This window comes from Notamacropus eugenii, chromosome 3, assembly GCF_028372415.1.
Source record: "Notamacropus eugenii isolate mMacEug1 chromosome 3, mMacEug1.pri_v2, whole genome shotgun sequence".
Lineage (NCBI taxonomy): Eukaryota > Metazoa > Chordata > Mammalia > Diprotodontia > Macropodidae > Notamacropus > Notamacropus eugenii.
In genome coordinates, this window is record NC_092874.1 from 226,470,161 (window position 1) to 226,497,228 (window position 27,068).

Sequence of the window (27,068 nt, forward strand, 5' to 3'; positions counted from 1 at the left end):
TAACACAATATATGGCACAAATACCTCTACAGGCTAGAATGATAATGAGCCAAGTCTAATAAATTAAAATGTAAAAGGGATAAATGCAAATTCTACATTTTGGTTCCATAAAATCAATCAATCACCGGATGGAGGGTGGAACATAGAATTTTTGGACTATAAGTTGACAGAAAAAAGATCTGGAGGTTTTAGTGGACGACAAGCTTAATGTGATTCAACGGCCAAAAAGCTGCTATGATATTAGGTGATATCAATACAAGTATAGTGCCCAGAACAAGGGTGATAGTCCTACTAGACTCTTGCCTGGTCGGACTGCATCTGGAATGTTAATAGTCCAACCTGAGGGTCACATTTAGGAAAGGAATCTGGAGCAATTCTCAAGTAGGGCCATAAGGATGATGACAGGAGTAGAAAAAATGCCATAGAATTACTGGTTTCAATATTAAAGGACAGCTACCAACCTACCCCGCCCCCCCAGAGGCCTGTCGTTGGTCTCATGCCACTCATCCTTCTTAATCAGCGACCTGAATGAAGGCACAGATGGCATAAGGACCAAACGTACAGATCTTGAGCTGGGAGAAGACTGGAGAGATATGTTCAAATATTATAGGAGCCGAATATGGAGGAGGAATCAGGACTCCAAATTGTTCCACTCTGGTGGGCAGAGCTAGGAAGGGCAGATATAAGTGACAAGCGATGCTGTTTTGGCCACTTGAATGAAAAACTGCCTAACCATCAGTGCAACCCAAAAGTGGACTGGACTACCCAAGGAGGTAGTGAGTTTCCCATCACTAGTGGTCTTTGAGCAAAAGCTATAGGACTATTGGTCATGGGTGTTATAAAGGGGATTCCTGTCCGGCTTGATGGATTAAGTGAGATGATTCTGAAGGAGATTCTGTGATTCCATAATGGGGGATTAAATGATACATTTTGAACAGGGGACTGACATCATCCTACCTGCACACCAGGAAGATGAATTTGGCAGCAGTGAAGTGAAACTGGGGAGGGGAGAGCTGGAAACAGGGAGGTCATTTAAGAGGCTACTGCATTTTTATACAACAGCACAATAAGAAGTCATAGAAGCCTGAACTATAGAGTGTCAGTGAAAATGGAAAGGAAGAGAGATTTTAGAGATTTCTGAGTATAGAAGCTAATTGATTGTTAAGGATCAGAGAGGAGGGAGAGATGACTGTGAGGTTTTGAGCCCTGGGGATTATAAATGGTAGTGTCATTAACACAAATTGGAAAATTAGGGGACAAGTTTTTGAAGGCAGTACAGTGATTTGAACCTGTTGCAGTAGCCCTGAGGTATATGGAGATAGCAGACATGATACTTGGAAATAGGAGAATGAAACAGAGTTGGTCAGGGCTAGATATGAAGATTCAGAAGTCATCCACCATGGGAGTGGATGTGATCATCAAGAACGACATCCTAAAGAGGTAAGAGAGTTGAGGACTGAGTTTTGGAATTGTTTGCCCTTTGTGAAACAAGAGGAGTCGGAGATGCCAGCGAATGATCAAATGGGAGTTTTCAGAATGTCACAGAAACTAAGAAGATGGAGTGCTCAGCACTGCAGAAATAAGAAAACTGGGAAACAGCAGAGGAAGCCTGAGGTTCTAAGCTTGGATGATAGGTAGAATGATGTGTTGTTCCATGAACAATGGAAGTCGAAGTCAGTGAGGAAGCATTTGTTAACTACCTCCTGTGTGCCAATCACAATACAAAGTGCTGGGGATATAAAGAGAGGAAAAAAATCAGTCCCTGCTCTCAAAGTATGGGAGACAATGTACAAACAACTACCTATAAACAAGATGTGTGTGTGTGTTAGAGACGATCTCAGAAGACACTCGTAGCAAGGCAGATGGGGTGGGAGTGGGGGGGCTTCTAGCTAAAGCTTGAAGGAAGCCAGGGAAACTAGGAGGGAGAGCACATCTGGCATTGGGGAAAAGCCAGTGAAAAACAACTAGGGACATGGTGTTCTTATTTAAGGAACATCCAAGAGTCCAGTGTCACTGGATCAGAGAATACTTGAAAGAGGAAGGTAGGAGACTGGAAAGGTATGAAGGGGCAAAGTTACATGTGAATAACTTTAAGACCCAAATAAAGAATTTTATATTTTAGCCTGGAGGTCAAAGGGAATCACTAGATTTATTGAATGGAGAGGCCGCTGTTGAGTCTACATTTAGAAAGATCAGTTTGATAGCTGCCCAGAAGGCTCTTGAAACAGTCTGGGTGTAAAATGATGAGGGCAGCGTCAGAGGAGAGAATGGGGTATATACAATAGATGTTATGAAGATAGAACTGATAGGACTTGGCACCTGATTAGACACGATAGATGAGAAAGAGTGGTGAGTCAAAGATGATACCTAGGTTTTGGGCTTGGAGACCTGGGAGGTTGGTGGAATCTGCAACAAAAACAGGCAAATTAGAAGGGGTGAGTCAAGGAGGATAAGGACTGAGAGTAACCATTTGAGGGACGAAAGTAAAGTCAGAACAAGGATGAAAAACTTGGGGAACTGATGTTAAGGTGACACCAAGGAACAGTTTGGGAACTGAGGTCAGAATTCAAGATCTTGGAGGTTGTGTAGATGATGTGGTCTATGTATGACCACCTCTGTGAGTGGCCCAAGTAGAATGCTGATAGAAGAGGAGGTGAGGAGCTTACTTAAGGCCAGTGTCAGAAGGGTCACCAAAGGGAATACTGAAGACTCCAAGGGACTAGTTGGAGAGGCTAAAAGAATGCTAAACTCATTAAGGAAGGTGGGAGAGGCAATCCTGGAGGGTAGTAGATAGTGATTAGGCTCAAGAAAATGGATTTCAATTTATGGCATAGATTTGTTAAGCTATGGTGGCAGAACAAGGACTTGAGGGTGTCCAGCAGGTAACCTGTATCTAATAGAAACCCGAAGCATTGCAGAGTGGTTAGTAATGAGTTGTGCACAAGGGAAAGGAGTTACTAGCTTGTCTTAATAATAATTAATATTTTTATGATGCATAAGGCTTACAAACTACTTTCTTTGTAACTGTACTCTAATTAGTACTCTGAGGCTGAAGTAGTGTCACATAAAGAGCTAGAAGGTGAAGAGGAATTTGTTGACTGGTGGTCTAAAAGCCAGTGGAAAGGGTCTGTGGGAGAGGGGTTAAGGAAGAGGTTATGTCCAAGAGTATACAGAGGGTTGACAGGGGGAAAGGGTTTGAGACTAGAGTGGATGAGAGAGATTAGGGAACAAACGTTTTTATACTTTGTGAATGGGAAGGGACTTGGATGACTACATAGAGCAAGGAGAAAATGGATATTAGATCATCGATTTCTGCAGTCAAGCACAGACTGCCTTGATCATTCTCAGGGTTCTAGGGAGGGAGGGAGCTCAGTGTCATGCAGGATCTTTAGAGCTAGAGGACCTGGGTTCTGCTGCTTCATCACTCATCACCTCACTTTCTGAGTCTCTATTTCTTCTCCTGCACAATGACCAGTCAAATATGATGACCACCTAGATCTCTTCTTAAGTGGCTCCCATTAGTTTGAGTGGAGCCAGGGTGGTGTGTCTCTTCTGGATCTCTCAGAGAAACCAACGTTGATACTTGGGGAAGCAAGTATTATAGGCACTGGCCCTGAGACAGGAAGATCTGAGTTTGTAGTTTGCCCCCCAACTTCTAAGAGCGATGTGACCCCAGGCACATCACTTGATCGCCGTGAGCCTCAGTTTTCTCATCTATAAAATGGAGGTGAAAATCATCCAGGTGCCCACCTCAATTTGAGGAGTACATGAGACAGTGTATATTTTGTATAGCTTTGTAAACCTTAAGCATTATATAAAATATTAGCTATTCCTATTCCAATCCATTGAGTCCTTCACTGCTCAGAACTTCTCAAGATTCCTCCATCAAATCTGACCACCTCTTGGAGAGAGAGACAGACAGGCACAGACAGAGAGAAATTGGGGGAAATTCAAAAAGTTTCTCTGGAACTGCGCTTATTCAGAATCCTCTATTTGCTGGCTCTCCTAGTCCTTCTCTTAGTGCTGGCAATTCTGACCTCTTGAGTACACTGCTCCCCCATCCCCACCCCCACCCCGCCCCCATACACACCCTTGCTCTCTTTCCCCCCACCTCATTCTTTCTCACTTCAGTCCTAGCAGCTTTGCTGCCTCTTTCACCAACAGTGCCTTCCCACTTCCTTGCCCACTAGGGGTCGCAACTTTCCTCCTCGCCCCCCCACCGTGCCGCTCTAGCTCAAAACCTTAATCGGCTATCAGTCTTCGTCTCGTTGATCCCGACGCTGCATATGGGGCCGCTCTAGGCTGGAAGGAGGCCATCCGCTGTGCGTGGGGGAGGTTTGGGCGCTGCCGTCGCCTCGCCGGCCCCCGGGGCGGTTAGCGCTTCCGGGGTCGGAGGGTGCGCGGGGTTGAAAGCGGGCCGCTCCGCCCCGTCCCCCTCCCAGACCAGCAGAGGCAGCAGCCGGAGCAGCCGCAGCCCGCGCCCTCTCCCGCCCGCCCGCCCGCCCTCCGCCTGCCCGCCCTCCGCCGCCCTCCACCCGCCCCGGGGTCGCTCTCCCCCCTTCCTCCTCCACCCCCCCCTTCCTCCTCCGCCCGCCCGTGGGTACCCCCTCGCCTTCCCGCCCGCCCCTATTGTTCCGCCCCCGGCCTCCCGCCCTTCCCTTTCCCGCCCGCTCCCCCTTTTCCCTTCACTCGCCTCGCGCCCGAAGGTAAGCCTCAGAACTCCCCCTCCGCCTCTGACTTTATTTCTTATTCCCCTCCCCCCATACCTGTTAGACGGCCCTAGGCCCCGTCACGAGCCCCGGCCTCGCGTAACACCGCGTGACCGCTTTCCCCCTCACCCCGCCCGTCCGGCGGCTCACGCGAGGCCCTGGCTTCGGCGCGGCCTGCTAGGCCGCGCGCAAGGCCCTTCCTCACCCCCCCCCCCCCTTCTCTCCGGCGGCTGCGCAAGAGTCTGGGAGGGCGCGCGCGCGGCAGGTTGGGGGGGGCGGCGGGTTTGTTGGTTGACGGGGGGGCGGGGGTGAGGCGATGGCCGGCTGGCCTGGCGGGTGAACGCGGCTCCCCGCGGGGGGCGGCTGCTGGCGCAGCCACACGAGGAGGCGCCGCTGGTCCGGCCCCTCCCCCCGGACCGCAGCGCCCTCCCCCGTCCGAGCCGTTTATTTTTTTCTTTCCCCCTTTTTTTGGGGGGGGGAATAGTGGTGGTGGAGGAATTTTTTAAAAGTGGGAAATGCCCGGATGAGAAGTGACGGAGTGTCAGGATCGATGGAGAAAGGGTAGACTGCACCCCCCCCCCACCCCAGTTAAAAGGTTATATGGGATATTTTCTAATTGGGTAACACTCAGGGAAGATTAGGCATCATTCTCCTTTTAGTTCTCCACCGAGATATTTATGGGGCATTGGTAGGCGCCTGTAATTGATATGCTTAACATCCGTTCGTACTAACATTCGGAGGTGGCAACAAAGTCGGCAGTGTTGGGGTTAAAAAATGCAGCCTCCTACCTCCCCCAGGTTAAGAGGGAGGGGGTGGGGTGAAAGACGCCCCAAACTGAGGTTTCAGAAAAAGAGAAAATCCACTTCCCTAAAATCCAATTAATGGTTTAAAATTGGGTGAAATTTATCTTAGCTTTTCAAACTTTGTTGAGCATCATTGTTTCTAAAATACGTCTTATAAAATTTAGATAGTGAGTCTTGATGTTAGAAATCTAAACTTTTGAAGAAAAGGAAAAGCCACAAACCACTTTGTAGATGATAGATGAATCATTCCTTTTTATTTTATTTATCTTTCACCACCTTTAATATGCTCATCTGGGCTCTTGGCTATAATTCACCAGGCCCTGCTTTTAGATGGTTTTCTCCAGGTTGTTGATAGCCAAGGGGTAACTTGCCACTTTAAGGGGGTGAAGGTAAGGCAGTAGTAATTTTAAAGTCTTTTCAAAATTATTTGGACTTACTTTTTTATATTAAAGTATGATAAAGAGGTAGTAAATTCGGTGCTTTCAGGACGTAGAAAGGTTCGTGTCAGTGAGAGATAACGAGGTGTTGTTTGAAAAGTCATTGAGGAAATAGAAGGATGAGGGGACATCTTGTGTTAGGATGCAGAAATGGTTGTTGTAGTTTGGGAAGTAATTGCTGTGGCTAAATTGTAGCATGGTCTCAATAGCTCTCTTCACCTTGAAGAAAGTATGTGTGAGGGGCAAATCATTTAAAGCAATTTAAGAAAAAACGTTATTAAATAATCTGATTTTGTGAGTCTATTCTCAGTAACTGGGGAGGGGGAAATCAAATAAAATAGGTGGGACATACTGTATTTTTGTTTCATAGTTGACTCTTGTTAAGAGGTAGTGTTATGAAAGAACACTGGAATCTTTTCTGTAAGGAGCCACAGATCCTAGGTTTGGGTCCTAATAAGACCAGTAAAATTTGATGACCTTGGCCAAGTCACTGAACTCCCATAGCTTCAGTGTAAAGTGACTATTTAGTATTCTACCTTGTCAGGAACATCAAGTAGTATACGTGAAAATTTATCACCTATCCAAAGTTGATATGTTAATTATAAGTAGGAACTCCTCTCTTGACCTAGGATTTGCCTCTAGTAAGGAATCTGGCTTGATAAACTTAATTTGGGAGGGGGAAAACCTTGGGGCTCCCAGATTTGAGGAGACAGACTGGTAAGATTGTAGATGGTTTGGAAAGAGATATGAGTACGGTTCATTTGAAGTTGTAGCTGGAGGGTAACCTTGTGGTCCTAAGATGGTATTTTATTGAAGGATAATCTGGTGCATCTTCAGCAATTCTCTGCCAACTTAATGCAAAAGCCATTACTACCATGAAATTTATTCCATAGTCCTATGTATGAATAAATTATTCTAAGAGGTTGTAACTGCCATTTTTTTTTCAAAGTAGGGGGTCTGTTTAATTGTAGCAGATGAAAACCAAAAGCATTAATTTGTAGAGACTGTCATCAAGGATAAAGTAGCCCAGGTGGCAGAAAGAGTTTTTTCATTAAGTTTTTACTGTCTTACCTCTTTACTATTTGCCATTCCAGTTTTTGGCTTCCACTCCCACCAGTGACCAAAGACTTGACCACTTTACAAAGTCCAAATCCCCAGAACACTGCTCGACATGGACACCGGTGTGATTGAAGGTGGATTAAATGTCACTCTCACCATCCGGCTACTTATGCATGGAAAGGTATGTGCCAGCTTCTTCCTTGGTGGGAAATTGGGTCATAGTAAATGTTAGGGGAGGAGTCAGGGTGGTGGTGGGGGAGTGCCTATTTTAGAATTCTTGAGATTAGCACAGCAGGATGCTTTGCTATGGCACTCTTTGCCTACCACGGTAGAAAGAAATGGGAGATGGTGAGGAAAAAGGCAGGGATTCTTTCTGTTCGAACTCTTTGTTTGCGGAAAAGGTTGGATACATTTCTTAGGCAAGATAATGAGAGACCACCCCATAGCCCCATGATAGATAGATCAGGGATAGAGGACCTGCACAGTATTGGGGAATCTATGAAATCTCTGTGAAATTATTCTTTAAACTGAATCCACAGGTGTTGTTTTACCTTTGCTTGAAAACATTTAGTTTTGGGGAACTCATTCTTCTCCATATATACTTGTAGACAGATAACTTGTGAGCACACAACTATAAATAAATATGCAGATGGCTAACTTAGCAAAACTGCTAATTAGGCCAATTTCTATCAGTGCTATCTAAACATTGAATCTTCCTGAGCTAGTTGAGAAGCAGTTTGGTGAACTTGGTAATGGCCCTAGAGAAGAACTGAGTTCAAGTCCTGCCTGGGGTGTAATAATGGACTGTGTTAACCCTAGATTCCAAGTCATAAATCCCCAGTCCAGGTCATTGTCTAGCATTGGTATGGAACTTCTTTACCAGGAATTACTATAACAGTGAAGTCACAGGACCATTGCTTTCCACTCAAAATGTAATAAATTTGTAGAATTAAATTTATTGAACAGGAATAATAAAAGGACCTGAAAAAGGTAAAAATGAAAAAAGAGGCAAGATAGTTACAGAATTAGCATTAAAAAGGGGATATGAGAGGGTTTTCTAGTCTAAATGGTGAAATCATCTCTTTCTTCCTTTCCTCCCCTCCCATAGTCATTTTTGGCCTTTTGAGGAGGAATTCACTGTCCCAAAGGTACCCAGTTCTGCCTTGGGGTGGCTATAACTTCCCATTGAATCCACTGTTGCTTAGTATCTTCAAGATAATGTTACTGTCTGACTTCGTAGTAACTGAAATCCAAAGAGCAGTAGATTAGTTGGACAGAGGAATGACTATTTCCATTTCACTAGATTATTTAGTATTTCTTGTTATTGATAATTATTTTCCTAATTACAGGAAGTTGGAAGCATTATTGGAAAGGTAAGACAGGTTCACTTCGTCTTATTTACTGTTTAGCCAACTAGGGTTGTGAAGCAATTGGAGTTTATTCTTGTCTTTTCCTTGGGTTGCAGAAAGGAGAATCGGTCAAGAAGATGCGTGAAGAGGTAAGTTTCTTAGGCATGGGTATTGGAAAAGTAGGTAAAAACCTCCAAGGAATTAGAAATTAGGCATTGGTAGGAGGAGGGTCCCAATAGGAGATTTTAGAAACTGGTATTACTAGCTTGTTTACTTGAGCTTGTTCTGGCAGCAAATGATAATTCTGATGTGATAGAAAGGAATGCTGGGAAATGTAGTTCTGGCCAATCTCAGCCTAGATCTAGCACCTAAAATGGCTGCTGTAGTCTGGTAAAGGAGAGCTAAGCACTGGATGGATTTGAGAATAATAATGGCTTTGCCTGTTCCCAGAGTCAAATCTTTATCCCTTCACACCTAAATCTAATTTGAGGGTGGGGGAGGGACTATGTTTGATGTTTTGTGTTCTTGATTTCTTTCATTTGTTTTTTAATCTTGTGTTTATATTTTTTTCCCAGAGTGGTGCTCGTATCAACATCTCAGAAGGGAATTGTCCTGAGAGAATAATTACTCTGGCTGGACCCACCAATGCCATCTTTAAAGCCTTTGCAATGATTATTGACAAACTGGAAGAGGTTGGTTTGTTACTCTGCACAGCAAGGGCTCTTTGTTGTTAAAAGAAAATATGTGTTTGTGTCTCAATAGTGTTTGGAGAGATCCAAACAGGATCTTAATTTAATTGTCTTAGTTTTTTAGGCTTTCATCATTCTGCATATCTGGATGGAAAGACCCTTTTTTCTAGTGCATATATCCACCCAGTCTCTCCCCCCAATAAAAAAACATACAAAAACACCTTTGTGGTCTAAAATTAAATTTAAATACTGCTGTGAACATCACACCAAAATTAAGCTCTACTAACTCCCTCCATATTGGAAAATAGTGCTTCATATTTAGAAAGCATAATTCCAGCAATCCTCTTAAGTAATCTCTTAAGCCTTCTGGTTTTATGCAAAAGCAAAAATTTGGAAAATGGGGGAGAAAATAAGATCTTGATTTTATAGCTGGATGGGGCTTTATTGAACATTGAGTTTAGCACTCATTTTAGAGATGAGGAAACCAAGGCTCAGAGCTTTAGTGACTTACCTAGGTCACACATCTTAAAAAAAAAGTTTGAGGCAATATTTAAATCCACGTTTTCTTCACTATCCAAGGCCCAGTGTATTATGGTTTACCATTAGTACGTTACATTTTTTGGTCAGCTCTCTAAAGAAAAAGTGTGAGTGTCTATTAGAAATAAGTATCAGCTGCCCTGTCCTCAGTCTCCTCACCCTTTTGTACTGCAACTGATTGTGCAATTGATACCACAGGCAAAGGTTTCATCTGGCTGCTGCTTTGGCTTGTGGTCTGTGCTTAATGGTACATGAAACCTTATCCTTTTAAGGGTCAGAAACTTTTCCTTTAAATCAGCAGGAATTCTGCTAAACTTTTAAGTGTTGTGTACATTCTTCCTTCCCTCTGTCGTTTTTTTTTTTAAGGTTAAAATATTTTTTTTCCACACTGCCTGATTTCTGCTGATTCCTGGATCAGGTTCATTTATTCCCAGGGACACAGTATTATTTTCCAAAGATGGAACTCAGATCTGCTTCTCAGTGACTTGGAATTAATTCTAGTACAGACCATATACTTTGAGAAGTCTAAAAGGGTTGCTTGGTAGGAACTTTTGTATTCCTAATCTACTGATAATGCTAGTCTATCAAGGTAGCAAGTCTTTCCCTTTAAGAAATCAAAAATCAAAGCAATTTGCTGAGCAGTTGGATACCTTGGATTTTTTTCATTTCCTGTGTGTTAAATAGGTAACAGTTTGTAGTAGTGTTCAAGTATTTGGTACATTGGAACAATGGGACTCCAGTACATAGTTCTTTCATACCAATAGGCTGTCACTATTCAATTCCCTTTTATTTTTCCTTTGTCTAAGTGTAAACTCTTCCAGAAAGCTTGTTTAATTGGTTATTTGTGGCCTCTATTTGACAGGCCTAACCCTCCCCCTACTTAGTGCCCCTAACTAATCATGCCCCGATCCATAGGAGAAAGAGGACAAAAGCCCAGAGAAAGCCACTGTGGATGGAGCATCTTCTCTGCCTCAGAGATGATCTCTCAGAGAAATGTGCCATATACTTAATGGGTCTAACATGGAATGCCAAGCACTAATTAGTTAGTAGTTTCTGTTTCCTCTTGACTGCAGAAGATCTGATTGTTTCCCTTTAGTTTCCTGACCTTACTTCCTTCCTCTTATAGGACATCAGCAGCTCTATGACCAATAGTACAGCTGCCAGTAGACCCCCAGTCACCCTGAGGCTTGTGGTCCCTGCTAGCCAGTGTGGCTCTCTCATTGGAAAAGGAGGATGCAAGATCAAGGAAATAAGAGAGGTTGGCACATTTTGGGTACCTTTTAGGAGCCAGAATTATTCTGTCCCATTCCAAATATATTTGCAACTCTTTTGGCTTTTAGAATTGTCAGGTTCTGGGATGAACAAAAAATTAGGCTTCTTTCAACCCTGTTAGAATTACCTTGGATTAATTAATGGGATGGAGACCATTACTAGTTTGATTCTTAGGCTTTTGTGATAGAGAGGATCTTGGGGATCTTAGGAGTCAAGGGAGTTGTGATACTGGAATGTGAAATAGAAATTTGAGCAAGTAATTTGTTTGTTGATCAAACCATTGTATGATGGGGAAGTAGAAGTCCTAGGTTTTAGGTGGAATTCTGTCTTACTGAGTTATAGAAGCAAAATATTTCATCTGTTCTGGTGGGAGGTGTGTTCGAATGTTAATGAAACTTGAATGGCTCCTAGAGGAATGCTACTCTGTTTTCTGGGGGGGAAAACTCTTGTTCTGGAGAAATAACTGAGACCTGTAGAGACCATGCTTCCTTGGTATTATTTTTCCTCTGACCAGGAAAGGCAAAACAGTAGGTAGGTCATTAGCTTGGAGGCATAGTCTTGAAGGAACCTTTTCTTGGGATCAGGTTAAATTTAGTCTGTTACTCAGCCCCCGGCTTCTGGAGCCTGACTTATTTTCAGCTTGGATTATTCCATTTCATCTGGAATGGGGGAAGAGTAGGAAGGGAGTGCTGAAGGGGGGAAGGGTATATAGCTTATGAGAATAAGGCACTATTGGGGCTTGTAACTTCCTGCTTGTACCAGTAAGATGGTAATGATGTATATGGTTGTCTAACTTGTTCTGTTTACATTTTTTGCCCCAAAGAGTACAGGGGCTCAGGTCCAGGTGGCAGGGGATATGCTACCAAACTCAACTGAGCGGGCCATCACTATTGCTGGCATCCCGCAATCTATCATTGAGTGTGTCAAACAGATCTGCGTGGTCATGTTGGAGGTAAGCCCTCAGGCTCATGCTGTTGGGGGATGGAGGGCAACACATAAAGTAAATTTAGATAGGCTAGAAGTAGGTTGGGGGTATTTGGAAAACACCAGTTCCTGTATTTATATTTTTCTTTCCCTGTGGCTTTATAAAGTCTACAGCTCTGAAATAGAAACTACTGAGTGGCAGTGATCTCTACCCATTGAACTTCCAAGAGGAGGGATGTCATTAATTGGGCATGTTGGCTGACAGGAATGCCCTAGGTTAGACTCACAGGACAAGGTGTTAGCTTTTAAAAGTCCAGACTTAATGAAATCTAGCACCTTGCTATTGATCTGATCCCAAATAGACAACAACGGTTTGAAGAAGAAACAATCTGAGGTTGTAAAATTGGATTTGGTTTTATTAAAAAGAAAAGGAAATTTAATAACATCAGGAATTAAGAAGCAATGATCAGTATGAAACAGTCATACTGTGCTATCTCTCTCTGTAGACAAACCTATAATCAAACCAGAAACAAACTTCTGGTTTTTATTTAACCTTTGGTCCAGATGACCCAGAGCATAAAAAGCCCTGAACATCTTTGGCTTATCTGCTTAATAAAAATAGGTCTTACTCAGATTTTCTTGCCACAGGCAGACTTAGAAGAGTCATTTTCAGCATAGTTTAAAATCTTTTTGGAGACCATTTTGGTTTGAATTCTAATGCCCAAACTTGCATAGCTAGAACTTGGGCCAGTACTATTGTATGTTCTTCATACTGTTTTAAGATTATACTTAGGCAGAAGACTGGGTGATTTGCTATGTTTTTATTGTGACCTGTGTGAGCATTAGCCACACAGCTGAAACAGCTTTGAAACCTTATCTCTTTTTGTTTTTTTTCCCCTCTGACTCTCTCCCAGTCTCCCCCGAAGGGCGTGACCATCCCGTACCGGCCCAAGCCGTCCAGCTCTCCAGTCATCTTTGCAGGTGGTCAGGTAAGAAACTTGATTTTTGTGGGCATTGCTGGGTTGGGGTGGGCAAGGTATTCAGCTGCCAACTTTGCCAGCGACACACCAGGCCACTCTGCATGTTTGCTGTACTCAGGTCACCATATGACCCTCCTGCTTTTTGTATTTTGTTTTTCTTTTTGAGTTAAAAAAAAAATTAAAAGTTAAACTTTTTGTCCTCTTAGAGAGCTATGTTGAGCCCCTCTTTAATTTTCAGCAGGTATTGGAAGTTCTGTAGGCACTCTGAAGAGGTATTTATATTTGGAGAAGGGAAACTAGTGGGAGGATGGGTTAGCAGAGAGAGGGTTAAATAATCTGTCACTTCCCCTCCTCCCTCCCCCCCCCCCCACCCCATTCATATTCTGATTAAAATGGGATGATCTAGAGGTCTAGTTGGAGGTCTTAAAGGACTAGACCTCTCAGAAAGATTATCTTGGATGGTGGTCTGTCAAATCGAGGGTCCTGAACTTGAGTGTCCTACAAACTTCCCCTCCCCCCTCACCTCACCTCCCCTGCTCCTATCCCCTTACCCCCAAACTCCAGTGTGTTGTCTCCCAGGCTCTTAACCTCCCTAAGCACTGGTTCTGAATCCACATGGTGTATATATGTATATATGTGACTCAGTTAGGGCAGTGTATAAGAATTGAAGGGAGCTTCTTGTCCTCGTTGGTGTTAACCTCTGAAGGTACCAGAGCACCCCTTTTACGCTAATACTCCCTTAAATTTGCTTCCTGCAGTGTGGTTTTAAACCCAGGCCATGCTTGTGATAATCACAGGGGAATTGGCCAGCATCCTGTAAGAGCCATTCCATTAGGATTTGAAATAATAATAGGTAGGCTAGTATGGGAGCATTGCGGTTCAACTTGAAAACATAACTTGTTACTTTGGTAGCTGACTGGGGCAAGTGGATGGAGCTGAGCCCTTTTCCACCCCGAGCATGACCTGTTTTCTACCTCGGCTTACCAGTTCTACTTTGTTTCCATTTGACCTGGAACCAGATATAAAGGGGATACCAGAGGGGCCTGGGATCAGACCATCATAGTCCTGAGGTCCATCTCATTCACATTTTGAGAGAATTGGCACAGGGTTTAGGCTCACTTGGAATCCTAAAATCTCACAGGGCCCTGAAGGCAAAGCAAATAGCTCTGGTTCATTCAGTAGGTACACACACAGCATACTCACTGTTAGCACTCATACACCACCATGAAAACTGCTTTTGAGACAGGGGCAGATAGGCGGGACAAGCAGAGACCCAGTCAGTACAGTGAGGAGGGGTAGGTGGAGGACTTTTCTGCTCTAAACTGGAGGTCCAGGTTACTACTCCTGGATTGTCCAATCCTGGTTTGGGACTTGCACCAGTCCCAGCTATTGCGGTCCATTTACATGTCCTGCTTTCAGTTCCTTTCCGTTCCCCAAACCTACCCCCTTCCCGTTCATACCTCTCTTTCCTCCCCTCCCTTTTTCCCTGGCAATTCCCTTTCAGTTGACCACCCTCTAAAGGCCTGCAGCTTCTTCCGTGAGTGGCCCAGCCCTGGAGCATTCTTCTCAGTGGCCTTTTTGTTTGGACCAGCTTCCAGTCTACCCACAAGTGGACATATGTCCCTTCTGCTCCTGTGTGGTGGAGTGGACTCCAGGGTCATTTTACTCTAAAGAATCCCTGGAACTGCCCTAGATCTGGTTCCTTAAGCTCTTCCATCCCTGTCCCTTTGTTGAAAAACAGCCCAAGCGCGCGGCGTGAAATCTGCCACTAGGTAACTTTTTTTAAAAAAAAAAAAAAAAGAAAGAAAGAAACAACAAACACTGCGGCTCGTTTCAAACCATGTTGTGAGCTCCTTTTAAAGGAAAAGGAAAAAAAATTAAACGACTTTTTTTGTGTGAATTTCATGCTGGTGACAAGGTGCCGGATTGACAGCCCTGGAGACTGAAATCCTCTATTTATCCACAGGACAGGTACAGCACAGGCAGCGACAGTGCGAGCTTTCCCCACACCACCCCGTCCATGTGCCTCAACCCTGACCTGGAGGGACCACCTCTAGAGGTGAGAGGGGATGTTCAGTCTCCAAGGCTCACTCAATCCTTCCGCCTCAGCCGAGACTGCCAACACGAGGGGGGCCAGTGGCGCTGGTGATTTTTGTGCTGTGGACACCACCTGTCCACGGGGACCTGGACTGACCCCCCCCTCCCCCAACCTCATTTCACACAGGCCGCGTAGCCCATCAGATGGTAACACCAACTCTTTTTTTGTTGTTGTTCAACCCCTTTCCCCACCCATTCCCACTTCCTTCTACCCCATCTCCACCCTCCTCCCACCCCTACCTGGGTGCACCTGGGAACTGGCAGCTGATGGGAGAAGCTTGAGATGCTTCTGAACATCTTCTTAACCAGCCACTCCCATCTCCTTCCCTCACTTCCCATCTCTTCCTCCCCTTCTTGACCCGTACCCCACTGCCCCAAAGGCTCAGCTAACTTGTTGGGGAGGTTGTGGTGGGGGGGGGAAGAGGGATAGTGGATGCTACAAATGACTATCGTGGAGGGGAGGGGGCAGAAAGTAAGGCTTGAATACAGGAATTCCTGTACTCATTTGGGTAGTTCCCAATCTCAGGGGTCCAGCTAGCTTTTCAGCGCTTCAGAGTTCTTTTAGAAGACTATAGAGCAAGCAGAGGGATAGGGACAGGTTAGTGACTCAAAACACCACATAGACACAAGTCATTCATGTCACCTAGAGAAGAGGGGATAACCACAGGGTTGTTGGGGTTGAGAAAAGGAGTTATAAGTCTTCCCTTCCTCCAAGGATGTTGTGTACCCAGGGAGGAGGAGGGTTGGTCAGTCAAGACACAATTTCCTATACCGCCTCTCACATTTCCATTGAGAAACAGATCTATACACACTTCATATTTGCAAGGACCTCAGTTCCTTTCCCTCAGGCACCCCAGAATAAACAGGTCGTGCTCAGTGTCCATGCAAGACCAACTTGCAGGCCCATTCATATATAGGAGATAACCTGTCTACTGCCTGAATCCCTGGCTCCCCTGTTCCTCCAGTTCAGCTCTCTGGCTTCCTGGCTAGTTGAAATCTTTGTCTTTTTTCCCCCCATTGGGTGGCTGTCCACGATTGGTTTTTAATAGGACTGTTTTCCTCCTTTTGTAGGCCTATACCATTCAAGGACAGTATGCCATTCCACAGCCAGATGTAAGTTTTGTTTTCACTTCTTGTTTTGAAAGCTCCCTCTTCCATCAGATTTTCTGAGTGCTTTCTCCCATCCAAGTAGCCGGAAGTGAGCTGGGTTTTAAAATCAGATGTGATTTAAAACAAGTTGTTTTCTTTAAAGTACTATTCCATGACTTAAGTCCTTTAATAATTTAAGAAATCACATCAGGGCATTATGCCACCTCCTCGTCCCTGTTGGCATTTGTACCCACCTGAAAGGTGCAGCCCAAAGATGCACAACTTGTACTTAACCCCATCTGGTTCTAGTGCCCTCTGTTAAAGAGAAAACAAAGCAGACACACCATGATAAGTTGTCATTGTTCTCTCAGGGCACAGCAGATTTTGACTGATATAGTGGGCTGGGATCCCTTCCTCTGTCTTTCCTTGACAAACTCCTCGCATGTAGTCCTCTTTCTATTTCTGGTGGTGGGGGTGGGACCAGAGTATTCCCAGAGTCTTGGGAAGGTGGGTTGAGGGTACTTATTAATCGATAGGGATGGGACAGGAAGCTGAACTTTACTAATTCAGCTCCTCTATTAAATTGGGAAATGGAAGTACTCTATAGAGATTCTCATGTCCAGGTTTGGGCATTTTCTTCTACATTCTTCCTTCACCCTTACTAATTGTTTAGGAGCTGAGCATTAGCCTTGGGGAATTGAGAAATTGGTATTCTTTTAGTGGGAATCCCTGTGAGGGGAAAGTGGATATGGAGGAATTGTTTGCAGCAGCTGCAGGGTAGCTTTATGTAGAAGAGGGAAGTAGCTTTTTGGAAATGTTCTGGAGAAGCGGGTGGGCTAGTGCCAAACATAATTTGGTTTCTTTTCTTAATCTGCGGTCCTTACAGTCTCCCTGCCCTCTAACTTCCCTCCCTTTTTCCCAGTATACTGACAGAATCCTGCATGGTGTGTTTTCCTTAGTTCCCAACTGCACAGTTTGTTTTCCTAGGTTGTGTGTACTTGTCCCTGGGGCAACGGTTGCACTGGCTGCAGAGGCCTCCATGGAGTAGCACTCAAAAGAGTGGGTGGGGGTGGGTACTCCTGCTTATTGTATAACTTAAGCTTGTTTCTTCTCTTCCCTTTTTCAATCCCTCTCTTCCCTGTCCCAAGAGTGCCCATCCCCAGGAATTATTTAAGCTTCCCATTTTTAGTGGTGGGGAAGAATTTGACAATTTTTGTGGGTTGAGTATTCCTTTATTTCTTAACTATAAGTTAGTACTCTTTGATTTGAGTTCTGCATTGTTACTTTTTTTAAGCCTGTTATTTCTTTGCTTTCTTCTCCAGTTGACCAAGCTGCACCAGTTGGCAATGCAACAGTCTCACTTTCCCATGACGCATGGCAACACCGGATTCAGTGGTATGGATACCTCAGTATTTGTTCTGTAAGGTATAATGCAAGCCAGAGGCCAGGCCCCAAGGGCCCAGCTTGCCTGTAATAAAAAACAAAAACCAAAACTTCGATACCAGGCATCCTGCTGTGTTTAAAGCCTGTCTAGTGTGCCTAGACCCCAGGAGGTAATGTCTTTTTTTAAACATGGTTTTCTTTTGGGATGAGTTGTTTTAACATGGCCCTGGAAGGTTGGGGGGGAGGGCTGGGAGTGCTTGTCAGGCCCAGGGTAGGCTGACTGTATTTCTTCTCACCCATTCTGATTGCTGCCTCCTGGATCTGACTGGCACCCCCTTTCTCTCCACCAGCTATTCCTAGACCTGGGTAGAGACTATCCATTGTGCCAAATTGTGTAGAGTTTTTTATAATAAGGATGAATTGTCCCTTAGGGATTAGGACGAGACCACCAAACTCATTTTCACTTGTATCTTAACAGGCATTGAATCCAGCTCTCCAGAGGTGAAAGGCTATTGGGGTAATGATTAAAAAAAATCTGTAGTATTCTACTGTTATATTAATAAACTGGTTGGAGTCTTTTTTGTTTCACTGCCCACAAACCATACCAGCGACCTTCACATGGCAAAGGAGCTGAGAGAGCATTGGTGTGGGCCTGAAGCCCTGTGGTCCCTTGATGGATCTGATCCTTCCCCTTTTAAAACTTACAGAGACAAGCAGCCACAGCTGAGAGCAGGATGGGGTTGTAAGGGTTAATCAGTTGGACTGGTTTGTTTAGTCCAGGTCCTGTGCTCCTTTCTGAAATTGCTGGGGAATGGAATTCATGCTGGGGGCGGAAAACTTGGTTTTTAAAGAAAAGAAAAAGAAGAAAATAAATTGATGACCATTTTATAGGGGGAGAATCTAGAGAAACCCCTGCCTTAATTCCCCTCACTTGACTGCCAGTTTTTATCCTTTTGAGCTTGTCTAGGCTAAACTCTGGGGTGTGTTACTGGTGTGGTTGTACTTAAAATACAACTCTGCATGTGTGCCAAGCAAAACCCTGGCTTCCTGATAACTGGCCTGGCATTCTTGGTACTGGTGTCAGTAGGCATCGGGTAAGATTGGCAGAGTTGGAACACACCAACTGTGGTTGCTGATGGAGTGGGAGGGTAGCTGAAGCTTTCCAAACAAAGCCTGGTGTTAATAATGGTCCTGTGTGAGGGTCCCCTGCACCCTCTTGTTAGCTGCAGGCCTGGTTTGAAAGGAAGGTGATATGAGGCCACCTCTTTGAGGGGATGGGTTCGTGTGGAGGAAGCATTTACAGCATTATCTACCTTTTCCTCCTCCTTGGGAGCCTAACCAAGGGAGTCATGAATTCCAACAGTCAAAGCTGGGTTTTGTGGTCTGTTCTGTTTCCTATTAAGGTTAATATGCTACACAGTGGGAAGCCTGCTCTACTATGCATTAAATTTTCCCTGGTCTCTTCTGTCTTTTAGCAGGTTTGGATGCATCTGCTCAGACTACTTCTCATGAACTCACCATTCCAAATGACGTAAGTTTATTTGGTAGATGGTGGGAGTTGTTCAATAACTTAGCAACAAAGAAATTATGGCAAGATGGAATGGGCCATGAAGCCCATTTAAAGATAGAAAAATTGTAAGCTGAAATTGAAATTGTTCATCCTAAGTAGAATTCCTGTGCTTCTAAAATCAAAGGCAAAGGATGCTCTTGAATTTTTAATGTTGAATTTTTTTTTTTAATTAAACCTGGAACTGATGATAGTAGGTAGAATTGATTTTTTTTTTCCTTCTCGCCAGACTTACAAGTCCATGGTCTTTCAAGCTGTCATTAGAACAGCTAAGGCTTATACAGTAGAGTTACCTCAACAGTAGATGGGCTTGATAAGTAGTTGAAATGTTGGTTCTGAGTCTTAAATTGCCTATCTAGGTAGATGCCTTGAACAATTTGCCTTTCCTTGTCCCCTTTAGTTCTTAGGGCTCATACATTTACATAGTATAATTTTCAGCTTAGATATGTAGGTGTACATGGATGTGGATCTTGTGATATAGAGCAAGATCTGTATATGTATGTGCTTATGTACACGTATGCATACATTCACTAAAAGCCCTGGGGGCTTCTGGCCTCTCAGGTGATTAAGTGGGAAAGAAAAGGGGAGATAAAGAGACCTGTAACAGAAAAGTTCACATCTTCTGATTAGAAGTATATGGATAACAAACCCACCTTCACTCCCCCTTTCTCCCACCCTCATTGAGGATTTATTAAGCACCTACTTTGTTCCAGGTGTTCAGTTGGGTGAATGGGGAATGGGATAGGATTTCCTAGGATAGGTATGGAGCTGTCCTTAATTTGGTTTGCCTTTCTGTTTTTCTCCCCTCCCTCTTCTGACCCCTCTCCCCAAGTTAATTGGCTGCATAATCGGGCGTCAAGGCGCCAAAATCAATGAGATTCGTCAGATGTCTGGGGCTCAGATCAAAATTGCCAATCCAGTGGAAGGATCTACTGATAGGCAGGTTACCATCACTGGATCTGCTGCCAGCATTAGCCTGGCCCAATATCTAATCAATGTCAGGTAAGAGTTCTCCCAATTTGATTTACTGGTTGGGGTATATGTGTCTTGTACTTATGCTTGGGGCTAAGGACACTTAACTTTGATAGAGTATTAATTTGGAAAGTGCTTTTGAGGTACAAGGAAGCAGGGGGCTGCTGTCCCTGTCCTAAACTAAAACCATATTTTTCTCTGTTTGAATGTGTTGCTTAGGTTCTTTTCCCTCTTACTCATATATTAAAGGGATTGGCCTAATCTGAATGAGTTTATGAGGAAAAAAGAGAAGTAGCTATGCTAAACCTTAGTACTTTGGTTCAACAAAGGCATGTAGTAGCATGAGACATAACTCATTTGTGGGATCAAGGAGAGGAGACGAGTAGTGTAGCTGTGGTATAATGTCCCCACTTTATCTCGTTAATTATAATAGTTTGGCCAGAATGAACATGACTAGCCATCGTGGCTCCTATCATCGTTGCCATTTGTGGTCTCTTTCTTTAAATAATTTAATTAAAGGAATAAAGTTCACAATGTTCTCTAATTGAGTTAAAGAGGAAAATGGGATGTGACGGGCATGACAAACAATCTGATGACTGAGGACTGAAGCTCAAAGTTATTTAATGATAGTGTGAGATTGCCCAAGTATGTTACATTGCTTCAGGTAGGACACAGTTGAACAGGAATGTTGTGAGAGCATCCTCTTTTAACTCCTCCATCTAGTCTTGTGCCCTTGATTCTTTCCTTGTCTTTATTAAAATCAAGTAATGCTCCTTTGCTGTAGTAAATAAGCTTTTGTGGCTACTAAAAAAATAATACTGGAAGAAGCAGTTTCAATTTTCCTTCTTCCTTTACGTGATGTTGTCTTTTATGCTTCTGATGGAGAACTTAAACCACCCATAGATCCCTTCCATAGAGCCATTATGTCTTAAAGCTAAACTGGCTCCTTGGAGGGTGTGGGACTCAGCTTACACTGGAGACAACGGGATGCCTGTGACAGAGACAGGACTGGATGATTGAGCCAGAGGGGTCCCTTAAGAGTATAGTTTGCCTCAAGGTTTCCTGAACAACATGGGGCAGGGGGGAATACAAACTTTGGTCCCTTTTCATGTTTAGCCCAGTGATCTATAGCATAGATATTTGTCTCAATGCCTTAGGCTGCTCTCCCCATTTTATGTTTTGGTTCTGTTTTGCCTCCATTTTCTATCCTTTTCCCTTAAGGGTATGTAAATTCTTAGTCCTTTCTGATACACCATCCATTCCCTATGTACCCCACCTCCCCCCAACCAAAACAGAACCCAGAAATGGAAGGGGCCTGCACATTGGGAGTTTACCTTTGTTTTGTTCATAATTATTTCCCATATTTAATCCAAGGGGAAGGGAACTGACAATGTCTTTATGTCATTGCTCTCCTGATCCTGGATTTTATCATAAATCTTGTGCCCAGCAGTACCGTGGATTTCTGACCTTTCTTGAATTCATTATTTATAGGTCAGTGGCTAGTGATTTTCTGCCTCATGTCCCTGCTCACTTTTTTTTTTTTCCAAATGATGATAGGCAATATTAAAGGATTTTTTGGGCTCTTTAAGAGTGAGCATATTTGGGTTTGTGCAGAATGGATGGTTTGAATATCATAGGGTCTTCATATTCATGCATGTCATTTAACTTACTGTGAAATGGTAGTCCTCTTCAGAGACGATCTTTTATAAGTTAGAAGTTTATTTCTGAGATGGGGCAAATTTTGAGTATTGGTTGAATTTTGAAAGTAATTTTACATTGTTTTACTTTAAGCAAGCTTGCTATGAATGTAGCTGGTTTGCAAATATTCAAGTGCTTGCCCTGTGCTGGCTCTTACTGGACAGAGTGGTGCATTTTAATAATACTGATTTTTTCCCTGCTATAGCTCAGATTAGGTCATCCCGTTGACTCTAGATAGTGTGCACTCAGTTTTGGAGAATGAGAGTGGATACCATAAAACTTACCCTTTCTAACTCAGGTGCACCACAGTGGTTTGAGAGTAGTATTACTTAAGGGCATGCCTTCCTTTTTTCTCGCACCCTGAACTTTTAAGACTTTCAGGTGGCAGGAGTCCTGGCTCCTCTTGCATTTAGATGCTTAATGTTTGTTCCTTATTAGACTACATGAAAAAAAAAAATTATGGGGAATCTGGTTTGGAGAGGATGAACTGTGCTTGGAGCTGCCCCCTCTTCCTATACAGACTTTTTTTATGAAGGATCAATTATTTTCTCACCTTTTGCAGGGCTTCAGCATTGTATTAGTAGAAACAATAATAAGCCTTTTTGTAATCTTGCTGGTTCTCTTGCATCCGCTGGAGAAAATTCTGGTATTGCTCCATTAACACTTTTCAAGGTGCTACTCTCTTTACAGAATTTTGGAATTAGGAAACACCAGTTTAGTGGCTTATGAGCAAAATACTGGGCTGGGTTTCATTCCTGCTGTCTAGATGACAAGCAAATTTAGGGTTACACTTTACCTTGTTGTGTATTTTTTTTAATGGCTCTACAATTAAGAAAGATAAGAAAATAAATGATGCTTCCTAAAGTTACATTGATTTTAAAACGAGCCACAAATATACTTCCTTATGTTGATGTGAATAGTTGGATCGACTTTAAAGGGCTCAGCATTAATGTCTTGAGGGGGAGGGATGTTGACCTCAAATATCCAACTCCCCTTTTTAGCTGGTCACTTACATATCTTTGGGGATGGGGTTGGGGAATAATAACCAGTGGATGGGTGGCTGCCTGTAGTCTGCAGCAAATCTGAGGGACTCCCTTTTAGGCAACACTAGAAGATAAAAATTCTAAAGGCAGAAATGGGGGTGGGTAGGGGGGATGGGGGTTGAGATTGGGCTACAAATAAGATGTAGTTAGCAGAACTGCTGGTTTGAGACCCTCCTGTTTGACAGCCAGAAGCACTTACTGATGACTGAAGCCGTTGTCCTGTACTTTTTTTTTGTGGTCTTCCCTTCCACCCACCCGGTTTTTTTTTGTTCCTTTTTTTCCTCTGTTACAGTTTAGAAAACGCTAAACCCTCCTCCCAGGCAGCCTCCGTCACGATCCCTGATCACCTCAGCATCAACCTCTCTCAACCCTCCACCCCTTCTTCTTCTTCTTCCTCCTCCACCACCACCCCCTCGCTCGCCACAGCGGGGACCTCCGACGCACCCTCCAGCCTCCCCAACCCTCTTCCGACCGCCCCTTGTGTCTCCAGTCTGCTTGGCATGAAACCCATCCCTCTCCTGGCTCTAAATGTTGTGTCTGCTGCTAAGGGTCCTGGGGCTTCGGCTGCCACCACCACCACCTCTGCCGTGCCATGCGTAACTAACAAACTGAAAGCTGAGAAACAGAGATTTTCTCCCTACTGATGGCAGATTTCTGGGGCATCCCTTCAAAAGTGTTTCTGGGCTTTATTTTTTTTCCTTTGTGTTAATATTGGTGAAAACCAAATAATTGTGAGCTTGTGACCTTCCTTGGTGCTTTTGTGGGGGAAGGGGGTGGGGGGGAGATCCTTGCTTAGGTCCAGGCCAGTTGAGCTGAGTGTTTGCCTGTTTCAGAGTCTGTGATTTGTTGAATTCCTTATCTAGAGCCGTAGCTGTTGCTTCCTCCCTTCCCTCTCCCTCCCCCAACTCTTCTCTCCCTGTCCTCCCTTTTTCCTTCCCCTTTTCTGTAGCTTTTTTTGCCTTGCAATATGACAATGTGTTTAGGGTCTGTGTTTATTGAATAAAGGCTACTCCGTTAAACTTTTTTTTTTTAATTCTTTCTTAGTTAAGTTGCTTAGCAGGCCTCTTGGCTGGAAATAACTTTGTGTAGCTGTAATAAAGTTGCCACAGTGAGAATCATGTTAGTTATCAATGTGCTATTAAGGGGCAAAGGGTGGGGAGAGGGGCCCTTGTGTTGACCTGAAAATTAGGTGTGTGTATGTATACCCCTAAGACCTTTTCTTGTTGTCTGGTTTCATATTTTATCCATCGTGGGATTTTAGGTAGGAGGGGTTGTCCTGTGGCAGTGTATATTCTTATTCCCTATAAGTGTTATCAAAGAGTTTCCTTTTCTTATCTGCCCCTCTTAAAATTGGTAAAATGCTGGTGTAGTTTCATTTCTTTTGTTTGTAGTAGGGATGGTGGTCATATGATGATTTACATCTTGTTGAGTTCCCTGCGACTTCCATAATTTTAGAGGTCTTTGATCATACTGGATTCTTAGTCTACTGTCTTTTTTTTTTTTTCAAACTCACATTGGATATTCCACTTTGACCCATTCCCTCCAACCACAACAAAACTTGGGGAAAATCCCATGGAGAATATTAGAAATTTTAAAAAGACCTTAGTGATTTAATTTAAACCACTTATCATACTGAGGAAAACCCTGTGGACACAGAGGTGAGGTCATTAGTCCATGTAACTAGTTGTTTGTCAAAGCGGGACTGGGAAAATTGCATCAATAGAAAATGAGAGTTAGGGATATTAGATGACAGTTGGATTCTTTTATTAAGAATTCTGTCTCACCTTTATATATATATATATATATATATATATATATATATATATATATATATATATATATATATATATATATATATTCACCCACTTTTGGTTGGTTCAACCTAGGAACCACTGGTCCAGTTTTATCTCCTAGAAGCAAACAGGATAGTTGGGAATTGGGGAAATTTTTCTGTGGCATTATTCATGACCACTTAGAGAAATGTGCAGTTAGCTTTAAAAGATACTGGGAGGGTGCATTGGAGAGAGTGAAGTTTGAGAAGGGACAGGTTGACTTCCTTATCCAGTTTAGCTTTGTATTTCAATTCAATTTATTGTTAATAATCATCTTGGCCATTTTCTCTGTTCTGCTCATATATAGTGTCTGTTAGTCCAGGATATGAGCCTGTGTACTCAGCATGTGTCCTGAATGGGTTTGGCCTAAGGGAGGGACAAGGGTGGTTCCTGGGGTGCAACCAGGAGACGATCTATTCCAGTTCCCAGGTTGAAGGTATTTTAAAAAACGTTTGATAGAGGAATGAATTTCCTCTCTTCCTTATAGCCCTGCTTTCTTGGTGTTTGTGTCACTGGTACTGTGGCATTCTGAAACCATTACCTTCTCTCTCTTCTAGCCCATGCTTCTATTTTTAATCTACTTATTTTATTGAGTGGGACTTTTAGATCCTTGAGGGATCTAAGAGAAAGTTAAAGGAAATTGAGAGATGATGTGTAGGTGTTCAGGACATGCTCTCCTTATCATATAGAAATTAGAGGCTTGGGGCGCCCCCATGTGGTCACTCTAATAGTGACACTTTCTATAGTTTAGTATTGGCAGATAACATAAAAGGCTTTGTTGGATTATGGCTGCTTTCCCTCACATCCTTTCCTAATCTCATCCGTACAGTAACAAGGGGACAGCTTGGGCTCTGCAGGGGCTTGGGCCTGTGGCCCAGCTCACCCTGCTGGGACCTTGGGACCAATGTTGCTCTTATGCTTCCATTCCATCCATTCTCTTCTAATTACTTTAGCCTGTCTTCTGCCTTGGATCCAGGCCACATCCGACAGTTCCTTCCTCTGAACTCCTGCTTTCATCCTTTACTAGCAGTATTGACTGACCTCAGTTGCTCCAAATTCCTCCCCTCCCTTTTTTTATTTTTTTTTATTCCCCTGCCCTCTCTGAATTAATATGGCCAGTTTTTGCTCAGAGACTTGTGGGTCTAGGCTCTTTTCTTTTACTATTTTTCAGTGTAATGCTTCTTTCCTCAATTGGCCTTTACATATGTTCATCGTATAAAGCAGTGTCTAAATCAGGGTGTGGCCTTAGCCAGACTCTGGATCAATTCCAACCATCCCCAAAGTGCATGCATTATACACAGCATGTTACCAGATCCTTAAATTGAATTTGTTTATTACTATACCCAGAATGGCATATCAGTTGGATTATGAATTGCCTTTGTGACTAGATAGGACTGGTATATCTCTTGCACTGTGTTTAAAAGGAGTAATCACAACTGTGGAACTGGAAAGAAAGTCTGAGGGAAAACCCATTTGGACCATATTCTTTTGATCAGTACTGTTTTATGCTTTAATATCTAAACCTAGAAGGTAGAGATACTGATAATTCTTGATCTCAAGTTCTATTTCTCATTAATCCTACTGGTTCTTTGCTGTATTGCTTTGGCTACAAAAATTTATATTCTAGAAATCAAAAGCCCAAAGATTTTTTCAAAATCATCAGCCCCTATGGATCTGTTATCTAACGGGTGCTTCTTAACTGATTTGAGTTAACATAAAAACTCAGGAGACTAACCTCACTAGCTCTTAATTCTGAGGTAATTTGGCAGGCTTTTTTTTCCTTTGACCTCCTCCTTTTAAACACAATTACACACACATGCCTCAGGAGGATTTTGGGGAAAGGTGGGGGTTATTGGGTAAAAAGGAAAAACTGATTATAAGCTTTGTCTATTTCTGTGTTGCAGGCTTTCCTCGGAGACGGGTGGCATGGGGAGCAGCTAGAACAATGCAGACTCACCCATAACCCCCTTCTGCTGTTCACCACCCATGATCCATCTGTGTAGTTTCTGAACAGTCAGCGATTCCAGGTTTTAAATAGTTTGTAAATTTTCAGTTTCTACACAACTTTATCATCCACTCGTGATTTTTTTAATTACAGCGTTTTAATTCCTTTCTCTGTTCAGCCGTTAACGCTGAGAACCATATTTAGTTTTATAAGCTTCTCCCTGTTTTTTTTTTTTTTTTGGTTTTTTTTTTTTTTGTTTTGTTTTTTGGTTTTTTTTTTTTGGGCTCATGAATTTTTTTTTTCTGTTTTTGTCATTGAAATGTAAGAGTGGAATATTAATACATTTCAGTTTAGTTCTGTAATGTCAGGAATTTTTCAAAAAAAAATTAAAAGATGGACTGGAGCTTTTTCCTTGTGAATAGAAACTGGATGCCACGGTGCTTCATGTGGGTTTTATTCCTGTTAACTTCCCTTCTGTCTGTGTCTCTCTCACCTGAATCACTGTGGGATCCGGAATCCCAGTCATTGAGGATTGGAATATAGAGCCCTTCCCCAACTAAGAATGTTGCCTTCATCTCTTCTGTTTTGCCTCAGACTTAGGTTTCTGAAGCCTATTGATCAGGATTCTTGATCTCTCTCCCATTTAACCTCAGTCATAGTTGTTTCTGGAGTTGGTAGTAGGA

The 27,068-nt window shown here is 43.2% G+C and overlaps 1 protein-coding gene across 36 annotated transcripts; it reads left to right on the plus strand.

Annotated features, from left to right (window-relative positions):
* The first annotated feature begins 4,444 nt into the window (after positions 1–4,444).
* On the plus strand, positions 4,445–26,788 carry PCBP2 (poly(rC) binding protein 2). 36 transcript variants are annotated; one of them, XM_072654825.1, is made up of 15 exons: positions 4,454–4,706; positions 7,044–7,189; positions 8,358–8,381; positions 8,474–8,506; positions 8,933–9,049; positions 10,710–10,841; positions 11,679–11,806; positions 12,681–12,768; positions 14,726–14,818; positions 15,928–15,969; positions 17,268–17,340; positions 17,807–17,845; positions 18,807–18,859; positions 19,728–19,897; positions 22,901–23,627. In XM_072654825.1, exons 2-15 carry the CDS (start codon positions 7,121–7,123, stop codon positions 23,250–23,252), a joined length of 1,413 nt encoding a protein of 470 aa, XP_072510926.1. In that variant the 5' UTR covers positions 4,454–4,706; positions 7,044–7,120; the 3' UTR covers positions 23,253–23,627. The 36 variants fall into 36 exon arrangements, with proteins under 36 accessions (XP_072510947.1, XP_072510934.1, XP_072510926.1 ...); XM_072654827.1 differs by having other exon boundaries at positions 4,455–4,706; positions 11,679–11,807; positions 12,694–12,768; XM_072654822.1 differs by having other exon boundaries at positions 4,455–4,706; positions 18,804–18,859.
* Positions 26,789–27,068: the final 280 nt, after the last annotated feature.